The 22028-nt window shown below is 39.0% G+C and overlaps 2 protein-coding genes across 2 annotated transcripts; one reads left to right on the forward strand and one right to left on the reverse strand.

Moving 5' to 3' along the window:
- Nucleotides 1-2207: 2207 nt before the first annotated feature.
- LOC124134724 (demethylmenaquinone methyltransferase-like) lies at nucleotides 2208-4595 on the reverse strand. Its single transcript, XM_046499768.2, has 5 exons — nucleotides 4471-4595; nucleotides 3906-4037; nucleotides 3495-3633; nucleotides 2793-2885; nucleotides 2208-2416 (listed from the first exon to the last, which is right to left on the reverse strand). The coding sequence occupies exons 1-5, from the start codon at nucleotides 4576-4578 to the stop codon at nucleotides 2208-2210; spliced, it is 681 nt and encodes a 226-aa protein (XP_046355724.2). The 5' UTR covers nucleotides 4579-4595.
- Nucleotides 4596-12663: 8068 nt separating this feature from the next.
- Nucleotides 12664-20217, forward strand: LOC124134723 (demethylmenaquinone methyltransferase-like). The gene is made up of 6 exons (XM_046499767.2): nucleotides 12664-12923; nucleotides 16056-16166; nucleotides 16596-16727; nucleotides 17000-17138; nucleotides 18253-18345; nucleotides 18749-20217. Exons 2-6 carry the CDS (start codon nucleotides 16059-16061, stop codon nucleotides 18955-18957), a joined length of 681 nt encoding a protein of 226 aa, XP_046355723.1. The 5' UTR covers nucleotides 12664-12923; nucleotides 16056-16058; the 3' UTR covers nucleotides 18958-20217.
- The last annotated feature ends 1811 nt before the right edge of the window (nucleotides 20218-22028 follow it).

Here is a 22028-nt window from a genome sequence, read left to right on the forward strand (position 1 = left end):
CTGCCACAAAAAATGCATTTTTGAAAGGTGTTTCTTAGAAAAAATATATTTAGGCTCATAGTAAAGGCTCCTTATAAAAATCTCAGCTTCAATTTGTAACGACTCAAGACGTTACTCGCGGCGGTGACGTAGAGTGAGGTCCGGTAGTGATTGATAAAGCCTCAAATTATAACGTCTCAAGACGTTACCAACGGCGGTGATGTAGAGTGAGGTCCGGTAGTGAATGACAAAGCCGGCTCCTATGACGTAAAAAGGCAGCCCCATGCCATAACACTGTCACCTCCAAACTGATGGTGGTGCCTGACGTTAACGTCATGGAAGCGTTCACTGCGACATCTGTCGGCGATTCTTCCATCGTTATACTGATGCATGAAAACCGACAGATGACCATCGTAAATATCACCAGTCATTGCTTCAGTTGGCAACCCTGGTATGGGTAAGCGGAATCGGCCTGGCTAACCGATGTCTTGGTCGGAGGTACCTCTTCTGGGAACGGTTCCTTTAAAGTTTGGTTGCTGATATTTGTATCAGTTGCAACTCTGAGGTTCCTTGTGGAATCATTTGTTGTGAGAGTTCGAGCCCCGAGGGCAGGGGACACAAGGTCGTGGTCCATAACTTGTGTTGTGACTCTACGATGGCCTGGCCTTAGGCTGTCACGTACTGTTTTCGTGTGTGTAAAGCGTTAAGACATCGGTAACGACAGATTGGCCGACATTCAGTCTTCTTGAAAGAGACTTAATGGATACAGTTTTATTAAGGAGACGACCATTCAATTTTCTTTTTTATTCAAGTTACAGTTTTTCTCTGTCAGGACTATCCTAAACAATTTGAGGGTCCCACAAAACCGTTTCCAGGACACGCAGTGAAATGTTTTTGTTTTCCTAAACTTTGAGGCAAAATAATGTTTTTCAAGGTATTTTCTGAAAGAAAAATGTTTTACAAAAAAATCTGATTAAATTTTATAACAGTGAATTTTCTTAAAATGTCTTTTTCCCGAACATCGTTCTTATGATTCCTCTTCATTAAGAAAATGCAATCCTGCAATTAATTTCATTGAGTAAGTGTGTTTGGTTAAACGTCAGTTTGAACTCTCAGTTATATATCGGTCTGTCAGCCTAATGTGGGAGAAAAAACATGAAGCAATACAGTCCGCAGACCAATAAGAAACCCACGAAGAGCATATTTACATATATACACACAACCATCCACACTCACAAGAATAAGATGTATATGATACATACATTGATATACGATATTAGAACTTATCTATTTACTATGCAATCATGTATAAACTAGTTTGGGAGTAATCTGCGGTCTCTATTCGTTAGCCAGCTCCAGCACTCCCGATTCAGCGTGTATCTGTCATGTGATCCGACCATATCAGCCAGTCCGCTTCACGGAAATCCCATTACTTATCTTATGTCTGATTATATATATACTCATCTCATCTCACTATAGAAAGGGACCGCGTCGGTGGTCTAGTGGTAGAGCGTCCGCCCGGAGAGCGGAAGATCCGGGGTTCGATCCCCGGCCGCGTCACACCAAAAGACGTTAAAAGATGGTATATGTTGTTACCCTGTCTGTTGCTCGGCATTAAGGGACTAAAACAAGGACTGGTAGGCTCGGAGTCAGTATTCATGTTAAACCACGGCATGGTATCTCAGTGGGCTAGCACTATAAATCGGCATCAGTCCGGACTAGTGCAAGCAGCCACACACACACGTGCATGCACGTCGCTATATAAGTGCAATAATCTTGGATGCGACGTTAAACCCTCTTTCACCTCACCTAATGGGCTAAAGAAAGGACTGGTCGGCTCGGAGTCAGTATACCGTATCTTGTTGGATAAAACACCTTGAAAATAATTTGAAACCAATCACAAAAAACTCAAATGTTCCTCGTCAGTGCAACCAATATCAAGTGTAGACCAATCAGAAACCTTGCGACCGATGGATTCCCATACAACAAAATTGTCATTGATGCAACGCCCACCATGTGACATGTGACAATGAACCATTGAGTGGTTTGATGACATTAATCCTAAACACACATACGTGTGACCAATGAAGCGAACTTCATGGTCGAGTCGTAAACAAGATATGAACAAGAAATAATGTATGTGTTAAATATTAAATACTGTTTATATTGACAGAAACACCTTTTGGCCCAACAACAAATATCTAATATGGAATTTACTTCCCTAGAACTTAAAATGTCTTTTCTGACACCAGAACTTTTAAACTAAACAAAGTCCCTGGGCCATTTAAACTAGAAAGGTCTCCATCTGCAAGTGCAACGGAGGTGACCTCCCACACGCCCTCTTGTGCAAGCTGGTATATAAGGGGAAGTAACCGGTCTCGCAAGTTGTCGGAGTTGTTGATGTACTTGGTTGGAACCGTGAAAATGATTCGACCACCTGGAGAGTATCAATAAATTTGAGTTCGATTGAGCGATTGGTTGAATAATCTTTTTGATACAATGTTATTGTTGAAAATACTGTTGAAAATTAATGTACATTTGGTTTCAGGTTGCAAAAGAATCATGTTCATTGGACTTTCGGCTCTTTCAGATAATTCTTTTCAATGGAAAAAAATAAATAAAACTCTTTCTCTGTTTACACAGGTGTCTACAAAGCATATTAATGAGTGGATACATTAGTGATATGGCCCATTGATGATTACATCCAAATGTCATTACCCTCAGTTCCATTACCCTCCCACACTGAAAACCTAAGAGCTTACAAGCTTGTTTTTGTTTAAGTTCCGGAATATTATGTATTGTGACGGTCTCACCTGGTTTAACGATCCGGATCATTTCTTGAAAGGCGTCACAAGGAATTAGACCTTCGTTAACAGCTGCCGATGCCACAATGCTGTCATAGCAATCTAGAACATAACAGTACACTATTTACGAAAATCAAATGTTGTTTTACATAAATACTTCAGCATAGAGTCATAGACTGTGTCTGAAGCAACAAAGTGAGGTGAGGTGAAATGGGGTTTAACGTCGCGTTCAAGATTATTGCACTTATCTAGCGACGTGAACGCAGGTTTGACTCCAGGCCGACATTTATTTCCAGTCCGTATTTTTTTATAATGAAGAGGCCGAGCAGCTTCTTTTTACGCTGCACCACGGAGGCACTTAAATCACCAAAGCATCACAGAATCGGTTCACATGAAAGTGACAGGAGCCTTTCTAAAATTATAACAAACACCACATTTCAGCTTTAATGACAACAACAACATATAACATAGAATCAGAGGAAGTACACAGAATAAATGAATTTGAGCACATTTCATTACAATAAAAAAGTCATAAAAAGTATTAATAAAAAACCGTGAACAGGGAAAGGTTTGTCACTTTATTTACAAACGTCGAATGCATATATTTAAAAACTACAATTCGTGTAGTTATGATATCAATGATCTCGACATATATTGAACACAGACATCATCCAAATTGAAATTAACCACCAGGCTGTTAATGTTTCACACCTGTTTCAATGGTATCGTTCCTGTTCTTTTTCATGAATGCACAGATGAGTTGTTGATAGATGTTGCGACGTCTTGCCACATTCAGCATCTTCTCGGCTGGATCCAAAGCATCGATGTGTGTAAAGCCACGATTCTTTAGCTGGAAAATATTAAGGGCAGAAGCTCAGATACAGGTTATGTACTTCACACTTCAGTTATCTACTGGACCAACACTTAAGCCTGTTCCAACTTTCAAACTTACTATGGTTGAATATGGAGGGCATTTTACTGTGCTAATAGTTCTATTTCATCTGGACATAGTTCATTGAGAAAACTGACAAAGTGTGATTGTAACAAAACAAATGATCACTTCCCATGTTGATCTTTCTTATTACCAGATTAGTCAGTACAGCTAACATGGAACATGTTTACCTCATTTCCAAGAAGTCCTGTGCCAGCAGCAACGTCCAAGATTTTCACTTTTGGTCTACTTTCCTTTGGAATGGTTTTAGCCATGAAATCTCCGACAACTACATGCGTTCTCAAACCGACGTTCATATATTCCTGCAGAATTCAATAAGACCTTAGTCAATAACAGATAATAAACCAGACAGGTGTTAAGTCCCAACATCTCTAGACATGAACTACATGGCATGCAGATTCCCAGTGACAAAAACCATCTACAAGGCACAAGAGGAGGACTTCAACTTTCCAACAGTGAACTTTTCCCTTTATGTCAAGTAACATTCCAGCGTTCAAACCGTAAGTGTCTACACTACACAACTTTTGAGTTACAATCGAACATGACCCTTCTACAAAGATTTCAACTTGCGTTTTTCGACGCTTGTTTAACAGATGCGTCGAAGACCTTGAGTTTTGTCACCCTTGTCTAGTAACTTGTGAGTCAAGAGTGGTCATACAGTTGGCCCAAAAGTATTCTAAGCAATCTCATAACTTATGTGCAGGTGGCTATTTCGGTTGCACATTTCTCTGTTACCTGTTCGTAGTCCTCAGCAAAGTCGTCGAACATGTCCGCTATATGTTGTGGTGTCATGTTCTTTCTGAAGTAAAACTCAAACCTTGCTTCTGTGTGACGGCCTGCCATCTCCTAGTAAGGTATTTAATAGACATGACTTCACTGGATTGTCGTGGCAGGAGTCTTGCTCTGTGCGGCGTTTGGCAACAAGCACAAACATTTTGCAAAATGGCGTATGCTACCGGGAGAGCAGATATTTGTTTGAACGTACTTCAATTTGAAAAATATGACTATTGGATCAAAAGCCCTCAAATCCAACGTCAACATCAAGTCTCGACTTCCGCTGTTTGAGAAAAGACCGCGAAAAATATCTGTTCAATATTTAGCTATTTTGTAAGCTTCATCATAGAGTGGGATTGGGATTAACATACTGTGTAAGTAATTACAATTGCTTTGTTCTTGAAATGCTAGCCAACTACACTGCAATTATGTAGGTCGCCTGAAATCGTGTCTAACTGTCACATACACAAAGGCTCTCACACACAGAACTAATTTTGATGATAAAATAGTATCGCCTTACGAGTCCTTGAGGACTGCATCAAGTTGGAGCTACTGTTCTCCAGTCACAATGACCTCTGGCTAGTTATGACGAGACGAATCTGAGAATGCACCGTTGGAGTTGAGAACTAGTCATTCATGAACGTTGTAACATGGTCTTTAGGCAGCCAAGCCTCATTCACCGGATTCACTCGTTATGTTAGTGACAGAATGCTGGAAGAACACAGCATAGTTGCATTATATAGGAAAAGACTATCGTGTTTGTCTGTAACGTCTAGATAAAGCGATGCTTGCGATAAATAGACAGGAAGAACCACGTTCGTTAGCAAAGCACATAGTGTCGTCCTGCACTGCGAGTCAATCCAGCTTTGATGAAGTGTGTATTTAAGCAGATATAAAATGAGTAATGGGATTTCTGTGAAGCTGACTGGCTGTCGGATCACATGACAGCTAAAACACTGGATGAAGTCAAGGCGTGCCAGAGCTAACATACCACAGAGCGGCCGGCTACTCCCAGACTACTTTGTAGAGTAAGTCAGTATGGTTTTAGGCCGCGTTTAGAAACACTGATATTCCAACGGGAACATCACAAATGAGCACCACACATTGTAAATAAAAGCGACATTACCTTTCTATTATCATTAAAAATATCTACTGAATGCAAAGTCGATTCTACAATTCCTCCTATGTAATGAGTTTGTACTTTATGAATCACTATCAGATAGTGATGATACCAGGTTTGGACGAAAAGGGGAGAATATCTAATCAAGTAGAATCAAGCAGGCTTCGTCTTTTTCAAAGATCATCATATGACTCTTGCTAACTATTGTTTGATCAGGGTTACAACAATTTCCAATTTTGACGTATCAGTAACCATAGTGATTCCTTTTCATGTGTTTGTGACGGGCGCCCCCATTGGGGCAGGACACGCTCACCTTATCGCAAACACCTGGTACTATTTGGTAGTGAAATTGTGAAAAAGAATCAAAACAAATTAACATATAATAATAATGGTTGATGGGCAAAGTCCTTATTACACACTGTGTACTGATCTTCCACTTCAACGATATTTTGATATATGTATTTACACCATCACAGTTTTTGTCGCTTGGTCATAAGGAATGAGGGGCGGTCGGGTAGCCTAGTGGTTAAAGCGTTGGCTCGTCACGCCGAAGACCCGGGTTCGATTCCCGACATGGGTACAATGTGTGAAGCCCATTTGTGGTGTCCCCCGCCGTGATATTGCTGGAATATTGCTAAAAGCGGCGTAAAACCATACTCACTCACTCACTCATAAGGAATGATGTTAGTTTTGTTCAAATTAATACCCTATTTCCAACGTTTACAACATTCATTAAAAATCGTAATGAGCATGTCATCTATTAACATAGATCCTGTGACGTTCGCATGAATATCAGATAAATGTTTATCGAATGTAATTTCAACACCGTGCCTACATTAACTTGCTTGGGCTGTTGCAGTAGTCATTTATTGTGACGAGTGATAGCTTATGATAATCAACAGTAGTTAGTGGCGATCTGTGCATAAAACGATGTCACATTAAGAACTATTTGTCCGCAGCTGTTTTAGTCCGTCAATGACCGTACACTTTTTTGCGCTAGGGGAGTTACGTAGTTTCTCACTGAGTCTTCGTAGACGGTGTTATGGTAAGGAGTTGTAAAGCAAAACTGAAGCAATGGTAGACGTTTCGAATTTGGTAAAACACACAAGCACAAATATGATACAGACAGACTAATGAATCGTAAAAGACGACTATGAGATTCGAACCAATGAAGAACAGTTGCAAGATTGAGTCGTAACCTGCACAATCAATTGCTGCAACCTAGATTTGAAATTTCAATGTTTGACCCTATATAAAACGCATTCGTCTTTATAAAACAATGAAGCACTAGCAATCGCCACGTTACAAACACATGGGGGCGTGGAGGTATGAAAGCTCGGCATTGCGATATTACCTTCTCCACCAATTGTTAGCCATGCGACCAATTGAGAGTCATTGTGACATGCACTGCGACAGCTATTCTGCTTTATTAGACATTGAGAAACATGTCACAACCATATGTTGATCGTTGTATTTGAGAGAACTATTACAGCGGATGTCAAAGGACAAGGCAGAAGCGGACATAGAAATATTGTCACTTGATGAATAATAGTTTTATCTTATCAACTGCAAAAAATATACCTGTGGGTTTGTAATCAATTTTAGCAATAATGATAAGTCTACTAAAAAGCCTGTTTTCATGTTAACTCAAACCTTAATATAACAATTATAGGCCTTTTACCATGGTGTCTGAGGATGGGTGATACGTACAGAACAATTCCAACAGATTCCAATCGGTTGCAGAGTAGCAGTACAAATGATATGAATGGATTACTGAAAATCAGTGATGACACCAGGTATTGATGAAACCCCGGTTCATTTGTTGACCATAATTCTTAATACAGTCAAGGAAGGACTTTCTCACAGAAAGTATTTGAGACAAGTGGAATTAATACCACGTGGTTCAATTCTGTTCAAACATTTGATGTTTCAATTTTGTACACCACTTTCCCACATGACAAAGTTAAGGAAAAACTTCATTCCTTGATCCATTGCGTGTTAGTTGAAAAACGTGGTGACATAATTTCATATCCATCTTCAGAGGTTCAGGCCAATACCATCAGCAAATACCATCAGAAGTTTACTGAGAAAACAATATGTGAAATGCTTGACTTCCTCGTTGATAACATCTAAGTAAAGTTTGGGTGTTAAGACGTTAAAGCAAGACGTAGGTATCTCCATGGGCACCAAATGCGCTCCCCTCTGTTTCGTTATGCATATGAATCACAATTTCATCACTATTTGACAATGATTCATAAACACATGCTCATGATATAGTCGGAATCGTACAATCGACTCTATGTTTTGCAGAGATTTCTTATGAATACGGAAATGATTTTGTTGCTTTTATTGAAGAAACCCATTATTCCAGAGATTCTACGAAGACTTTGCGTTGTTTGTTTTACAATATCCTGCATATCAAGAATGTCGTCAAGGGAGATTAGTAATCCGATTCCCAAACCATCATCATCAAATCCGAGGCACCCACTTAGATTTCAAGGAATAACATCATCATGTTGTGTATTGTGTATTGAATGAAGATTTTTATGCTTGGTCAAAGAGAAAGAATATATATGGTGAAGAACAGATGGATTTCGTCGAGGGCGCTCAACCGTTTACCGTACGTATCACTCACAAGCCTTTTATTGACTTCGAGAGAGCACAGGAATTGACTTACAGGGACAAGTTATGGCAAAGACAACAAGATTTTGAGAATGTTCCAAGCCATCAAATCACTCAAACGATACGTCCAGTGTTCTGTACGTAACAAGACTATTGAACTTATATAGCGACGTGCATGCAGGTATGTGTGTTTGTGTGGCTGCTTGTACTAGTCCGGACTGATGCCGATTTATAGTGCTACTCCACTGAGATACCATGCCGCAGTTTAACATGAATACCCCACTCAAACACAGTATACTGATTCCGAGCCGACCAGTCCTTGTTTTAGCCACTTAATGCCGAGTGCAAGACAGTATAAAAACAAGTATTGCCGGAATATAGCTAAAATGCGTAAAAACATACTCACTCACTCATCCAGTTCCATCCCAACGCTTTCATTCTCATTTGCCTCATCTCCATTAAACAGCTTCTGATAGTCTGATCTCCACCTGTATAAAAACCATTTTCTCTACATGTTTCTCTTCCTCAGTCATTATCTCTAAAGAAATGTTCATTTTTCTCTCTCACACCCTTCACCGATCTACCCAATACTTTTCCACTTTTCCAGAACTGATACTGATTCTGTTGACACATTTACCTGTGCATGTACCGTCTTTCCCAGACCATAACACCCCTTCCACCACACGGCACGACCTCCTGAACGTAACATGCCGCCGTTCGTTCTCCTCTTCGGCGGTAAATACGCTGTCTTCCATCAACTCTGAACAGACAGAATCGGCTTTCAACAGTGAAGACGACCCTCTGCCAGTCACGTCGCTGCCAACGACGTACAGTCCGGGCCCATCAAGGTCTGTAAGCCGTGAGCCCTGAGTCGCTGGCCACTGTCTGTCAACTAACCATATGCCCTAAGGCATTCGTCGCTGATGACGTTTGTGTCAGGAATCGATTCCGGAGATATGCAATTTGCAAGTACCAGTCTTAATTGCGCGTAGTTACCCTGGGTCTGCCTGTTCTTTGCCTGTCCGGTCTGTGTGTAACGTTGCATCAGGTAAGTTAGAGCAACACGGGAGCAACCAAAAGTTCCCATCTGTATCACATCCAGGACCCGCTCGTCCTTATCATTTATATGCCCTTATTGCACGTTTAGTTTCGGCTGCCCAAGCGGCTCGTGTTTTTCACTTTTTCGCATTTCTAAAAAAAACGTGCCGTGGACGTGTATCAGTTTCTGCAAAGAACATTGTTGGACGATGTGTTTTACATTGGTTTAATTTAAACTTGTATTTTTACATTTTTTGCAATTTCATTTTTAAAGCGGTAAAGTTGCTTTTGCCGTCAGTTTATATTTTCCCTGCCAGAACGTATCTAGTAAGCCCAGCAGTTTAAAACAATACACACTGTTCAAAAAAACATACAAAAATAATAAGAGAATGAAACGGAATACATTTGTTGGATACATTACGGAATCAATGAATGGTGGAATAGGCCTATATGAATAACATAAAGTAATATTCGAATCTATATATCAATTTGATAATAGAATAGTATATTATGATGTTTAGATAACCTGAACAGTGAATATTCAAAACAGAACAATCTATACTAAATGTTATATTATATATGATGATAACGAATTGCTTTGGTTACTACTAAACAGTAATACTAGAAGCATTTTGCGTTTAGGAATTATATCTATGGTGTAAAAACAAATGTTGATTTCAAGGTGGAAGTCCTGGACCCAAAATCTCACCCGAGAGGCAGAGGCAGAGGCCGTGTATGACATATCGACCATGCCATCGTTGAGATTGGCGTGGCCACATCAGCACTGCAAATATTAGACCTTCAGACAGGTATGTCGTATTTTATACAAAACTGATTGTTTCATTTATTTATGCTCCAACACCTAACTTATATATCAACAAAATGAAATGCTATCTGTATTTGTTTCTTAACATTACATAATGTAAGTTTGGAAACGAACAAAACATTTAGTCTTGAACCGTCATCTTCATTTTTTAATTGATGTAGTTGGACTGAGCCAAGGAGAAGTGACGTTGCTCCATCCACTGTGGGCGATGCCTTTGACATCTGTGGCGGGTCAGCAGAGAAGAGGAATTACAGAGTCAAGCCAAAACAAGAATAGTTGAACATTTGGAGCTTCAAGTCGGTTTTTATAGAATGAAGGTTTAAAAAAATCAAGAATAATTGCAAAAAGAACTAAATTCATATTACTCCTTCTGTAGAGAATCAAGTTATTACTCTACCATAAGAGAGAACACCATAAACAGTGGACCAGGACTGACTTACAGCACAATTTCTGGAAAAGCTATAAACATTGAAAAAAACACTTAGCAACCAATACTTGCCGTAACAGGCGACTATGGATGTCGTAAGAGGCGACTAACGGGATCGGGTGGTCAAGCTCGCTGACTTGGTTGATGCATGTCATCGATCCCAATTGCGTGGATCGATGCTAATTATATCAATCACTAGATTGTCTGGTTCAGACTCGATTATTTACAGACCGCCGTCATGTAGCTGGAATATTGTTGAGTGCGGCGTTAAACAACAGACAGCATTGTCGTATTTATTGTACATCCCTTATGACGTTGATAATATATTTAAGTATATTTTGTTTGTTCGTTTGTTGTTTAACGCCGCGCTCTTCGGCGTGACGAGTGAACGCTTTAACCACTCGAACAGGATGAGGACACTAATGCCTCAATGACGCCTGCGTGGTCTTGTGGTAGAGCATCCGCCCGGAGAGCGGAAGGTACGGGGTTTGATCCCCGGCCGCGTCATACCAAAAGACGTGAAAAGATGGTGCTTGTTGTTATACTGTCTGGCGCTCGGCATAAGGGGCTAAAACAAGGACTGGTCGGCTCGGAGTCAGTATACTGTGTCTGAGTGGGGTATTCATGTTAAACTGCGGCATGGTATCTCAGTGAGCTAGCACTATAAATCGGCATCAGCCCGGTCTAGTACAAACACCCACAGAGCAGCATCGCAATGCAGAGCTTTCAGACCCCGCCCCGTGTTTGTAACGTGGCGATTGCTAGAGCTTCATTGTTTTATAGAGACAAATGCGTTTTATATAGGGTCAAAACAATGAAATTTCAAATCTAGGTTGCAGCAATTGATTGTGCAGGTTACGACTCAATCTTGCAAATTTTTTCTTCATTGGTTCGAATCTCATAGTCGTCTTTTACGATTCACTGGTCTGTCTGTATCATATTTGTGCTTGTGTGTTTTACCAAATTCGAAACGTCTACCATTTGCTTCAGTTTTGCTTTACAACTCCTTACCATAACACCGTCTACGAAGACTCAGTGAGAATCTACTTAACTCCCCAAGCGCAAAAATGTGTACGGTCATCGACAAACTGAAACAGCTGCGGACAAATAGTTCTAAATATGATATCGTTTATATGCACAGATCGGCACTAACTACTGTTGATTAACATAAGCTATCACAATAAATGACTACTGCAACAGCTTAAACAAGCTAATGTAGGCACGGTGTTGAAATTACATTAGATACATATTTTTATTACTTGCCCGTGAAGAGATCACCCGTTTAATAAACATACAGCTGTATTACACATTGTGTAATACCAAAACGCGTGCTTATGTACTTTTGGAACACGTTTCACGAACAAATATTGAAAACTCTCAACATCCCTTGGCTTATTCAACGACATTGCGTATGGAGTTGATAGATCACTGAGAGGAGCTTATGCACACTCGATGACCCCAGCAACCTTGTTGCTAGGCTGACGTCACGTGGCATTGTTTCGCCGATGGATCTTGCAACAAAATTCCACAATTTACGTCATTGGGTATTGTGACGTGATTGTAAACTTTGTTGTGCAAGGCCCGTGGCACAAGGCGATCGTATTGTAGCGCACCGACCATGTTTAAAGTATGTGATCTGCGATTAGACCTACGATAATTTTGTGGAACGGACGCCTGAATTTTAAAGGTGGACCGTTGGATGGTATTAAATTCATACGTTTCAACTTTTGACATGTTTGAAGTATTGTTCTGTTAAACTCAATTTGAATATGCCGTGGATCGTGTAGGTGTCAGCCTATTCATACTCAACAGTATAATTCTAAAAACGTTATAAATGGCAAGTAATAAATAAAATACTAAACTCGCTCCCGTGTAAAACCAATTTTATGAAACTTGTGAATAGTTGTGGTATCTAAATCGCTTTCGCTCGTCAGATACCACAACTATTCACTCGTTTCATAAAATTGGTATTACACGGGAGCTCGTTTAGTATTCTATATATCTGATATTCATACGAACATCACAGGATCTTTGTTAAGAGATGACATTACGATTTTTATTGAATGTTGTAAACGTTGGAAATAGGGTAATAACCATACTGACTTACTCTACAAAGTAGTCTGGGAGTAGCCGGCCGCTCTGTGGTATGTCAGCTCTGGCACGCCTTGACTTCATCCAGTGTTTTAGCTGTCATGTGATTCAACAGCCAGTCAGCTTCACAGAAATCCCATTACTCATTTTATATCTGCTTAAATACACACTCCATCAAAGCTGGATTGACTCTCAGTGCAGGACGACGCTGTGTGCTTTGCTAACGAACGTGGTTCTTCCTGTCTATTTATCGCAAGCATCGCTTCGTCTAGACGTTACAGATAAACACGGTAGTGTATTCCCATATAATGCCACTATACTGTCTTCTTCCAGCATTCTGTCACTAAAATAACGAGTGAATCCAGTAAATGGGGCTTGGCTTCCTAAAGACCATGTTACAACGTTCATGAATGACTGGTTCTCAACTTCAACGGTGCATTCTCAGATTCGTCTCGTCATAACTAGCCAGAGGTCATTCTTCCCCGCCCTTAAGGCGGGGAAGTATACGGGAGAGGTTAAATTTGTAGCATGTAAGTCGACATGTTGGTTTCTTTGAAATTTCAAGCCACACAGTTACCGAAACGAAACATACAAATCATGTGAAATGTGCGTGAAATGTTGATGTTTATCTTTTCCAGCAATAAGAGATACTTCAAAATCTTCTTGCTATTCTGAGACTTAGTCACTTTTCGTAATGCTGATAACCCATGAAATTTGTTCATTTTGTTTTTAAAAGAGCTAAAAATGATCCCATTTCGCTAAAGTTAACCGGTATATATTTTGTAAGAATAAACTATTGCGCATTGAGCGATTATCTCCTTTAGCTATAGGCGTAGTATAGAAGTGATAAATTCACGCACTGACCTTGCATTGCTGTACATCGTGCCTTATTCAAGCTGTATCACTGAGAGTGAGTGATTATCTCCCTTACCCGAACAACTCAATTGCGCACTACCTTTGCAATGTATCGTATGTTATTCAGGCAGCCATCGAGAAACGTTCCAGGAAGGAATTTAGGCCAAGCCTGTCACGCGCACTCAATTTTCACACTGCTTTTGCAACATATTTTTCAACACGATTAAATAACAGGCTTCTATAAAGTATGACTTTGTTCAATAAACAACACATGTAAAACAACGGGTTTGATATGAGAATTTTTTATTAGTTATCTTCATAATCACATGTATGGCGCTTGCTGTGCATAGTTGAGCACAGCATTGTTTTTAATACTTCACTGTATGTAATGTATGGTACATACTGTTTCATGCGGCCGTTTACGTTTCTGCATGGTTTATTGCTTTGACAAAAAAACAAAAAAAATTCCAGCAGAGATCATACACCCGGATATGTTCTTTGCTTCTGGATACATAGGACAGGTTGGTCTGTAGTTTGCAATTATTTTCCAAAAAGATAATACGGTTGCATGATATCTCCACGATGTTTGGGTTGAATATAGTAACATTCTTCTAAACAAATTTCAAATCTAAGCCGGAAGCAATCACAACACAAAGCCAGTTAACCAAACGGAACCATACACAAGAGTGAGTGAGGTAGTTGGGTTTAACGCCGTCTTGAATAGTATTCCGTGTCAGCTTGATGTGTCAGTCTGAAGTGATGCAGGTCTTAGACGTTCACCACTTTGGTGAAACCAACGAGCAAGGGTTTTGGGCTGACAACAAAATCGGAGCGAACCGAGATTCAAACACACTGTCATAGGTTTCTGGCGTGCCCAAGGGACACAACTCTGCATAGCGAATTGCAGCGGCTTCGGCGACTGGGCCAACCATGCCCCCGTAAACAACTGTAAGAAACTATTATACAACAAAGATGTTTTAGATGAGACATGTATTGCGGAACATTCCATGAAGAAACAGTGGCTATATTACACAATCACAAACTACAAAATACATGCACAATAAACGACAATTAAAAAACACAGGAACATTCAACATTCCAAAGAGGTACATTATAACAATTTTATTTGTAAAACAAGTGTATTATAATGATATGGAAACAATATGGGAAGTGAGCAAAACTATGGTAATGTTGTACATACATGTGCAAGGAATTTGTTTGTAATTGTTGATATGTTAACAGATCTTGGAAGTTGTTTCTGGATAACTGTTGGTAAACTTATTAAGAATCTGCACCTTTTTACAGAGTGTACTAAATTCTTTATCATGATTGGGGATTATTTGTGATTCTCTTTCTTGGTTGTATTATGTAAGACAATGCGTAATGTTGTTCATCTTCTGAGACATCACATGTTTCACAGACGTTGTTCAAATGTTGTTTTTGTTTGTTTGTATATCTACAATTTTTTCAATTTTTAGTTTGTGATTACTTAAACGAAGTTTTGAGAAAAGTGACCTATGTCCTTTGTTTTTACAACATGTAAGATAATTCTCAATATTTATAGATAACGTGACCAAACTGTATGTTCCTAACTTGCTGCTAGATAAATGGGAATCCATTAATGATTGCGTGAATTTTTACATTTGAACTGAAGTCTATTGAGTATATAATGAGTGGATTCATTACATTTTTTTGTGTTCACTATTTTAAAAGTTTGCTTTATTTAACCCAACCAACATTTTGACCAGAAATATTGATATTTGCTGCAAAAACATGCTTTAGAATGACATTTGTTGCGTTATCTTTATAAGATTTTTTTTATTGGTACTAATAATGGGTATATATCAAGTTTTGCCTGACAGGCCCAGTTTTCTTGCCTGGGTTTTCTTTGTGCTGACCAATTAAAGACACTGTTTCTTTCATTTTGCTTTCCAAAGATAAGTACATTAATAACAACCAATTTGTACTGAACACAAATTCTCTCCTCCCATAGCTTACACTTATTTCCTCTGCACATAACATTATATTGCGGGGAGCTATTGATGCTCTGCAGCAATCTCTACTTGTTTTAACCGGAGGACAGTAGCTCTTCCCCAAGGACTCGTTAGGCGATGTTTTTCATCAAAATTAGTTCTGTGTGTGAGAGCCTTTGTGTATGTGACAGTTAGACACGATTTCAGGCGACCTACATAATTGCAGTGTAGTTGGCTAGCATTTCAAGAACAAAGCAATTTTAAATACTTACACAATATATTAATCCCAATCCAACTCTATGATGAAGCTTACAAAATAGCTAAATATTTAACAGATATTTTTCGCGGTCTATTCTCAAACGGCGGAAGTCGAGGCTTGATGTTGATGTTGGATTTGAGGGCTCTTGATTCAATAGTCATATTTTTAAAATTGAAGTTCGTTCAAACAAATATCTGCTCTCCCGGTAGCATACGCCACATATATGCAAAATGTTTGTGCTTGTTGCCAAACGCCGCACCGGGCAATGCTCCTGCTACGATGGCGGCCTGGGCCAGACAATCCAGTGAAGTCATGACTATTATGTTCCTTACTAGGAGATGGCAGGCCGACACACAGAGGGGAGGTTTGAGTTTGACTTCAGAAAGAACATGACACCACAACAGATAGTGGATATGTTCGACGACTTTGCTGAGGACTACGAACAGGTAACAGAAATTTGTAATCGAAATAGCCACCTGCACATAAGTTGTGAGATTGCTTAGAATACTTTTGGGCCAACGGTATGACTACTCTTGCCAAAAGTTCCTAGACAAGGGTTATAAAAACTCAAGGTCTTCGACGCATCTGTTAAACAAGCGTCGAAAAACGCAAGTTGAAATCTTTGCAGAAGGGTCATGTTCGATTGTACTTCAAAAGTTGTGAAGTGTAGACACTTACGGTTTGAACGCTGGAATGTTACTTGACATAAAGGGAAAAGTCACTGTTGGAAAGTTGAAGTCATCCTCTTGTGCCTTGTAGATGGTTTTTGTCACTGGGAATCTGCATGCCATGTAGTTCATGTCTCGAGATGTTGGGACTTAACACCTGTCTGGTTTATTATCTGTTATTGACTAAGGTATTATTGAATTCTGCAGGAATATCTGAACGTCGGTTTGAGATCGCATGTAGTTGTCGGAGACTTCATGGCTAAAACCATTCCAAAGGAAAATAGACCAAAAGTGAAAATCTTGGACGTTGCTGCTGGCACAGGACTTCTTGGAAATGAGGTAAACCTGTTCCATGTTAGCTATAGTGACTAATCTGGTAATAAGAAAGATCAACATGGGAAGTGATCATTTGTTTTGTTACAATCACACTTTGTCAGTTTTCTCAATGAACTATGTCCAGATGAAATAGAACTATTAGCACAGTAAAATGCCCTCGATATTCAACCATAGTAAGTATGAAAGTTGGAACAGGCTCAAGTGTTGGTCCAGTAGATAACTGAAGTGTGAAGTAGATAACCTGTATCTGAGCTATTGCCCTTAATATTTTCCAGCTAAAGAATCGTGGGTTTACACACATCGATGCTTTGGATCCAGCCGAGAAGATGCTGAATGTGGCAAGACGTCGCAACATCTATCAAAAACTCATCTGTGCATTCATGAAAAAGAACAGGAACGATACCATTGAAACAGGTGTGAAACATTAACAGCCTGTGTGGTTAATTTCAATTTGGATGATGTCTGTGTTCAATATATGTTGAGATCATTGAAATCATAGCTACCCGAATTGTAGTTTTAAAAAATATGCATTCGACGTTTGTAAATAAAAGTGACAAAATCGTTTCCCTGTTCACGGGTTTTTATTAATATTTTTTAAAATTAATTTTCTATTGTAATGAAATATGCTCAGATTCATTTCTTCTGTATACTTCCTCTGTTTCTATGTTATATGGTTTTGTTGTTATTGAAGCTGAAATGTGGTGTTGGTTATAATTTTGGAAAGACTCTTTCATGTGGACCGATTCTATGTGATGCTTTGGTGCTTTTACTGCCTTCATGGTGCAGTGTAAAAGTACCTGCTCGGCCTCTTCATTATCAAAAAATACGGACTGGTAATAAAAGTCGGCTTGGAATCAAACTTGCGTTCACGTCGCTAGATAAGTGCAATAATCTTGAACGCGACGTTAAACCCAATTTCACCTCACCTCACTTTGTTGCTTTAGACATAGTCTATGACTCCCAATACTGCAAAGTGTATTTACTTGGTGTCTTGTCCAATTAGCTTTGCTTTCTTTTGGCATGATAATATAACGTATTGATTTATAGTTTTCTTAAATCAGTGTGAGTGGCCAATTCGCTGTGCATAGTTGTGTCCCAATGATCGTTAGTACGAATCCAATATTTGCCCTGATTAGATTTCTAGATTTGTCATGTGGGTTTAACAAAAGTGATAAACGTCTGAGACCTTCATTTCTTCGGGCTTCCCTCACACACCAAGCTGCACGCCGTGACATCGCTGGAATACTGTTCAAAGAGGCGTTAAACCCAATTTACTCATTGACTAGCTAATTATAATCATTGTAGTGCAGATAAACATAATGCGGACTGAACCGTTTCGAGTTAAATCGCCAAGATTAACACAATTCAAGATAAACATCGTTTCCCTATTATTTTCCATGCTAATTACCTACCCACGATATCAACACATATATGAGTGTTCAGTTGTGGGTTCCATCCTCATGTGTTGCGGAAGTATTTATGTAAAACAACATTTGATGTTCTCTAATAGTGTACTGTTATGTTCTAGATTACTATGACAGCATTGTGGCATCGGCAGCTTTTAACGAAGGTCTAATACCTTGTGACGCCTTTCAAGAAATGATCCGGATCGTTAAACCAGGTGAGAACGTCACAATACATACATTCCGGAACTTAAACAAAATCAAGGTTGCAAGCTCTAATTTGTAATCTCGCAGGTTTTCAGTGTGGGAGGGTAATGGAACTAGCATACTGAAATAATTTGTAAATTCTGCCCTATGAAAATATTTGACATTTGGATGTAATCATAAATTTACCATATCACCAATGTATCCACTCATTAATATGCTTTTATGTAGACACCTGTGTAAACAGAGAAAGATTATTATTTAATTATCTGAAACAGCCGAAAGTCCAATGATTCTTTTGCAACCTGAAACCAAATGTACATTAATTTTCAACAGTATTTTTCAACAATAAAATTGTATCCAAAAGATTAATCAACCAATCACTCAATTAAACTCAAATTTATTGATACTCTCCAGGTGGTCGAATCATTTTCACGGTTCCAACCAAGTACATCAACAACTCCGACAACTTGCGAGACCGGTTACTTCCCCTTATATACCAGCTGGCACAAGAGGGCGTGTGGGAGGTCACCTCCGTTGCACTTGCAGATGGAGAACTTTCTAGTTTAAATGGCCCAGGGACTTTGTTTAGTTTAAAAGTTCTGGTGTCAGAAAAGACATTTTAAGTTCTAGGGAAGAAAATTTCATATTAGATATTTGTTGTTGGGCCAAAAGGTATTTCTGTCAATATAAACAGTATTTAATATTTAAAACATACATTATTTCTTGTTCATATCTTGTTTACGACTCGACCATGAAGTTCGCTTCATTGGTCACACGTATGTGTGTTTAGGATCAATGTCATCAAACCACTCAGCGGTTCATCGTCACATGTCACATGGTGGGCGTTGCATCAATGACAATTTTGTTGTATGGGAATCCATCGGTCGCAAGGTTTCTGATTGGTCTACACTTGATATTGGTTGCACTGACGAGGAATATTTGAGTTTTTTGTGATTGGTTTCAAAATTTTTTCAAGGTGTTTTATCCAACAAGATACGGTATACTGACTCCGATGCGACCAGTCCTTGTTTTTTGCCCATTAATGCCGAGCTCCAGGCAAGGTAACAAGTACAATCCTTTGACGTCTTTTGGTATGACACGACCTGGGGATCGAACCACTGACCTTCCGCTCTCCGGGAAGAAGTTCTAACCAATACATTATGGGTGCGGTCTTGAAATACATGAATGGAATATGAGTACGATTGATTTGATGTTTGGTTGGCCAGCATCATAACAATGCTGAGCATTGAACCCTGGTCTAAAGAGACGAATGTGTTCCCTCTCAGTCGTGAATTACATTGTTCACATTTCGGTTTCAAATATTGTGTCAACAACCAGGGAAGAAATAAAATACATTGCTTTGTACTGTAACTGGTTATTTATTCTCTTGTATTGACAGTTTATATTTCTAATGACCCGTCACGTTTTCTTTCTTTCTAATGTTTCTTTACATCCAGATAGTAGGGGGGACGGATGGCCCAGTCGTCTTGGGCGGCGCAATTCCCTGTGCTGAGTAGCGTTTCTTGAACATACCTATGATCTTGGGTTCGATTCCAGATTCGCCCCGGTTATGTTTATAAGTTTGTCTGCACCATACCCGTGCTCGTGATAGTATGCTAGTCAGCCTCCGTCGATGTATTGTTACTCAAGAAATATGAACCTGTGAATATTGATATGTATAATAATATGTGGATATTGACATGTATATTCTGAATATGTGGAAGCTCTGTTATTCAACAATTTTCAACTTGTGGTTATTGAACTGCATATTCTGAATGCATAGATGCTGCTTCTTAACATATGTCGCCTTGTGGATAAATATATATTTTAAATACTGTAAATAAGTCCCTTGTACGAATATGGAAACAAATAAAGCATTATGAACGAACTAAAAAAAGCTGGTGTGCTCGTCACATTGATTTTTGTTTCCAGTTACGGAAGGCATTAAATATGTCATTTCTTATGATAAAACCAAGGAACCGCGGTGTCTTTGGGGCGTGACATAAAGTGAAGTAATCAGTGCCAATCAATGACTGTCATATACAAAGACCCGTGCAGATCCGGGCTAGAATTGGTCTTCAGCAATCCATGCTTGTCTTAAGACCGACTATTAGGTTGATCAGGCTTGTTGATCAGTGTATAAGTGTCAGTGTATTCCAATTGCGTAGGTCGATGCTCATGATGTCAACCCCTGGCTTGTCCGGTCCATGCTCGATTATTCCAAGACCGCCGTCATATAACTGGAAAACTGCTGAGTGCGGAGTTAAACAAACAACAATTTTTTTTACTAAAATATGTTATCAACGTTGTAGGGGATGTACAACGAATGCGACAATTTGGACGTCAGGAGAATTTCCTTCTTCATGGCGAGAAGCTATAATTGTTCCTAAACCTGGAAGTGATCACACTGATCCTTCTAATTATCGACCTATTTCATTGACCAGCTGTGTTTGCAAAACCATGGAATGCATGGTCAATGATAGATTAACATGGTACTTGGAATCAAATGATTAAATAACCAATATTCAATGTGGTTTCGTAAAAATCGCTGTATCATTGACCATTTAGTTCGCTTGGTGTCATTCGTTAAGAATGCCATTATAAACAAACGACATGTAGTGTCTATCTTTTTCGATTTAGGAAAGGCTCATGACACTACATGGAAGCACGGTATTTTAAAAGACTTATATGACTTTGGGTTGCGAGGTCGTTTGCCTCAATTTATATCCCAATTATTATCAGATAGACAATTTCAAGTTTGCGTGGGTTCAACCCTGTCTGATCATTATAATAAGGATAAAAACATGCATACTATTGAATTACAACTGTGTCTAAATAAGATAAATAAGTGGTCGTTAGAAAATGGTTTTAAATTTTCAAAATCCAAAACAAATTGTACACATCTTTGTAGAAAAAACAAACCTCATAAAGACCCTGATTTAGTTTTAAACAGCACTCCGATTAAAGTTGTAAAAGAGGCCAAGTTCTTTGGTATTATTTTTTAATCCCCATTTAACCTTTTTACCACACATAAAATATTTGAAAATATATTGCCTGAAGGTCCTTGAACGTCTAAAAGTGGACGAGCCCTCACTAAAACAACGTCGGATAAAACTCTCATTACAATATCTCACAAAGCTCTATTCTTATCCAATTAATCATGCATATGATTGGGGTTTAAGTCCTCTCTATAAGAAGTCATCCCTTATTCCTCCAATTGGTCTACGAATCAAACCTACCATTTCTTCTGCCAAAATCAATCTTAAAATTATAGCTCTAACTCAGCTTTTGTCTTCTTCCCCATGGCAGATGGTGCAGCCAGAGGTTGACCTGTCATTAACTAAACTTAGGAAATCGGAGACAAACCAACTAATCTACCAACAAGAATATAATCGGTTGCACAACACATGTAACACTTTCAAATGTATATTCGATCCCAGCATGGTGACGCGGTTGCCAGCACCACCGTCTTTGGATCCAGGATTATGTCAACAAGACTACCAGGTAATAGTTCCATTTTTACAGCCGAATACCATGCCATCGTAACAGCTCTAAAATATATTGGTAAACAAACTAAGCAAAATCAATTTATATTATTTTCGACTCTCTCTCTCTCTCTCGTGTCTTCAGGCTATTAAAAATATATCATGTAAGCATCTACTTTTAATTGAAATTATTGAATCATATCATAAAC

The sequence above is a fragment of the Haliotis rufescens genome, unplaced genomic scaffold (assembly GCF_023055435.1).
Source record: "Haliotis rufescens isolate VD_foot unplaced genomic scaffold, xgHalRufe1.0.p SCAF_4, whole genome shotgun sequence".
NCBI classification, from domain to species: Eukaryota; Metazoa; Mollusca; class Gastropoda; order Lepetellida; family Haliotidae; genus Haliotis; species Haliotis rufescens.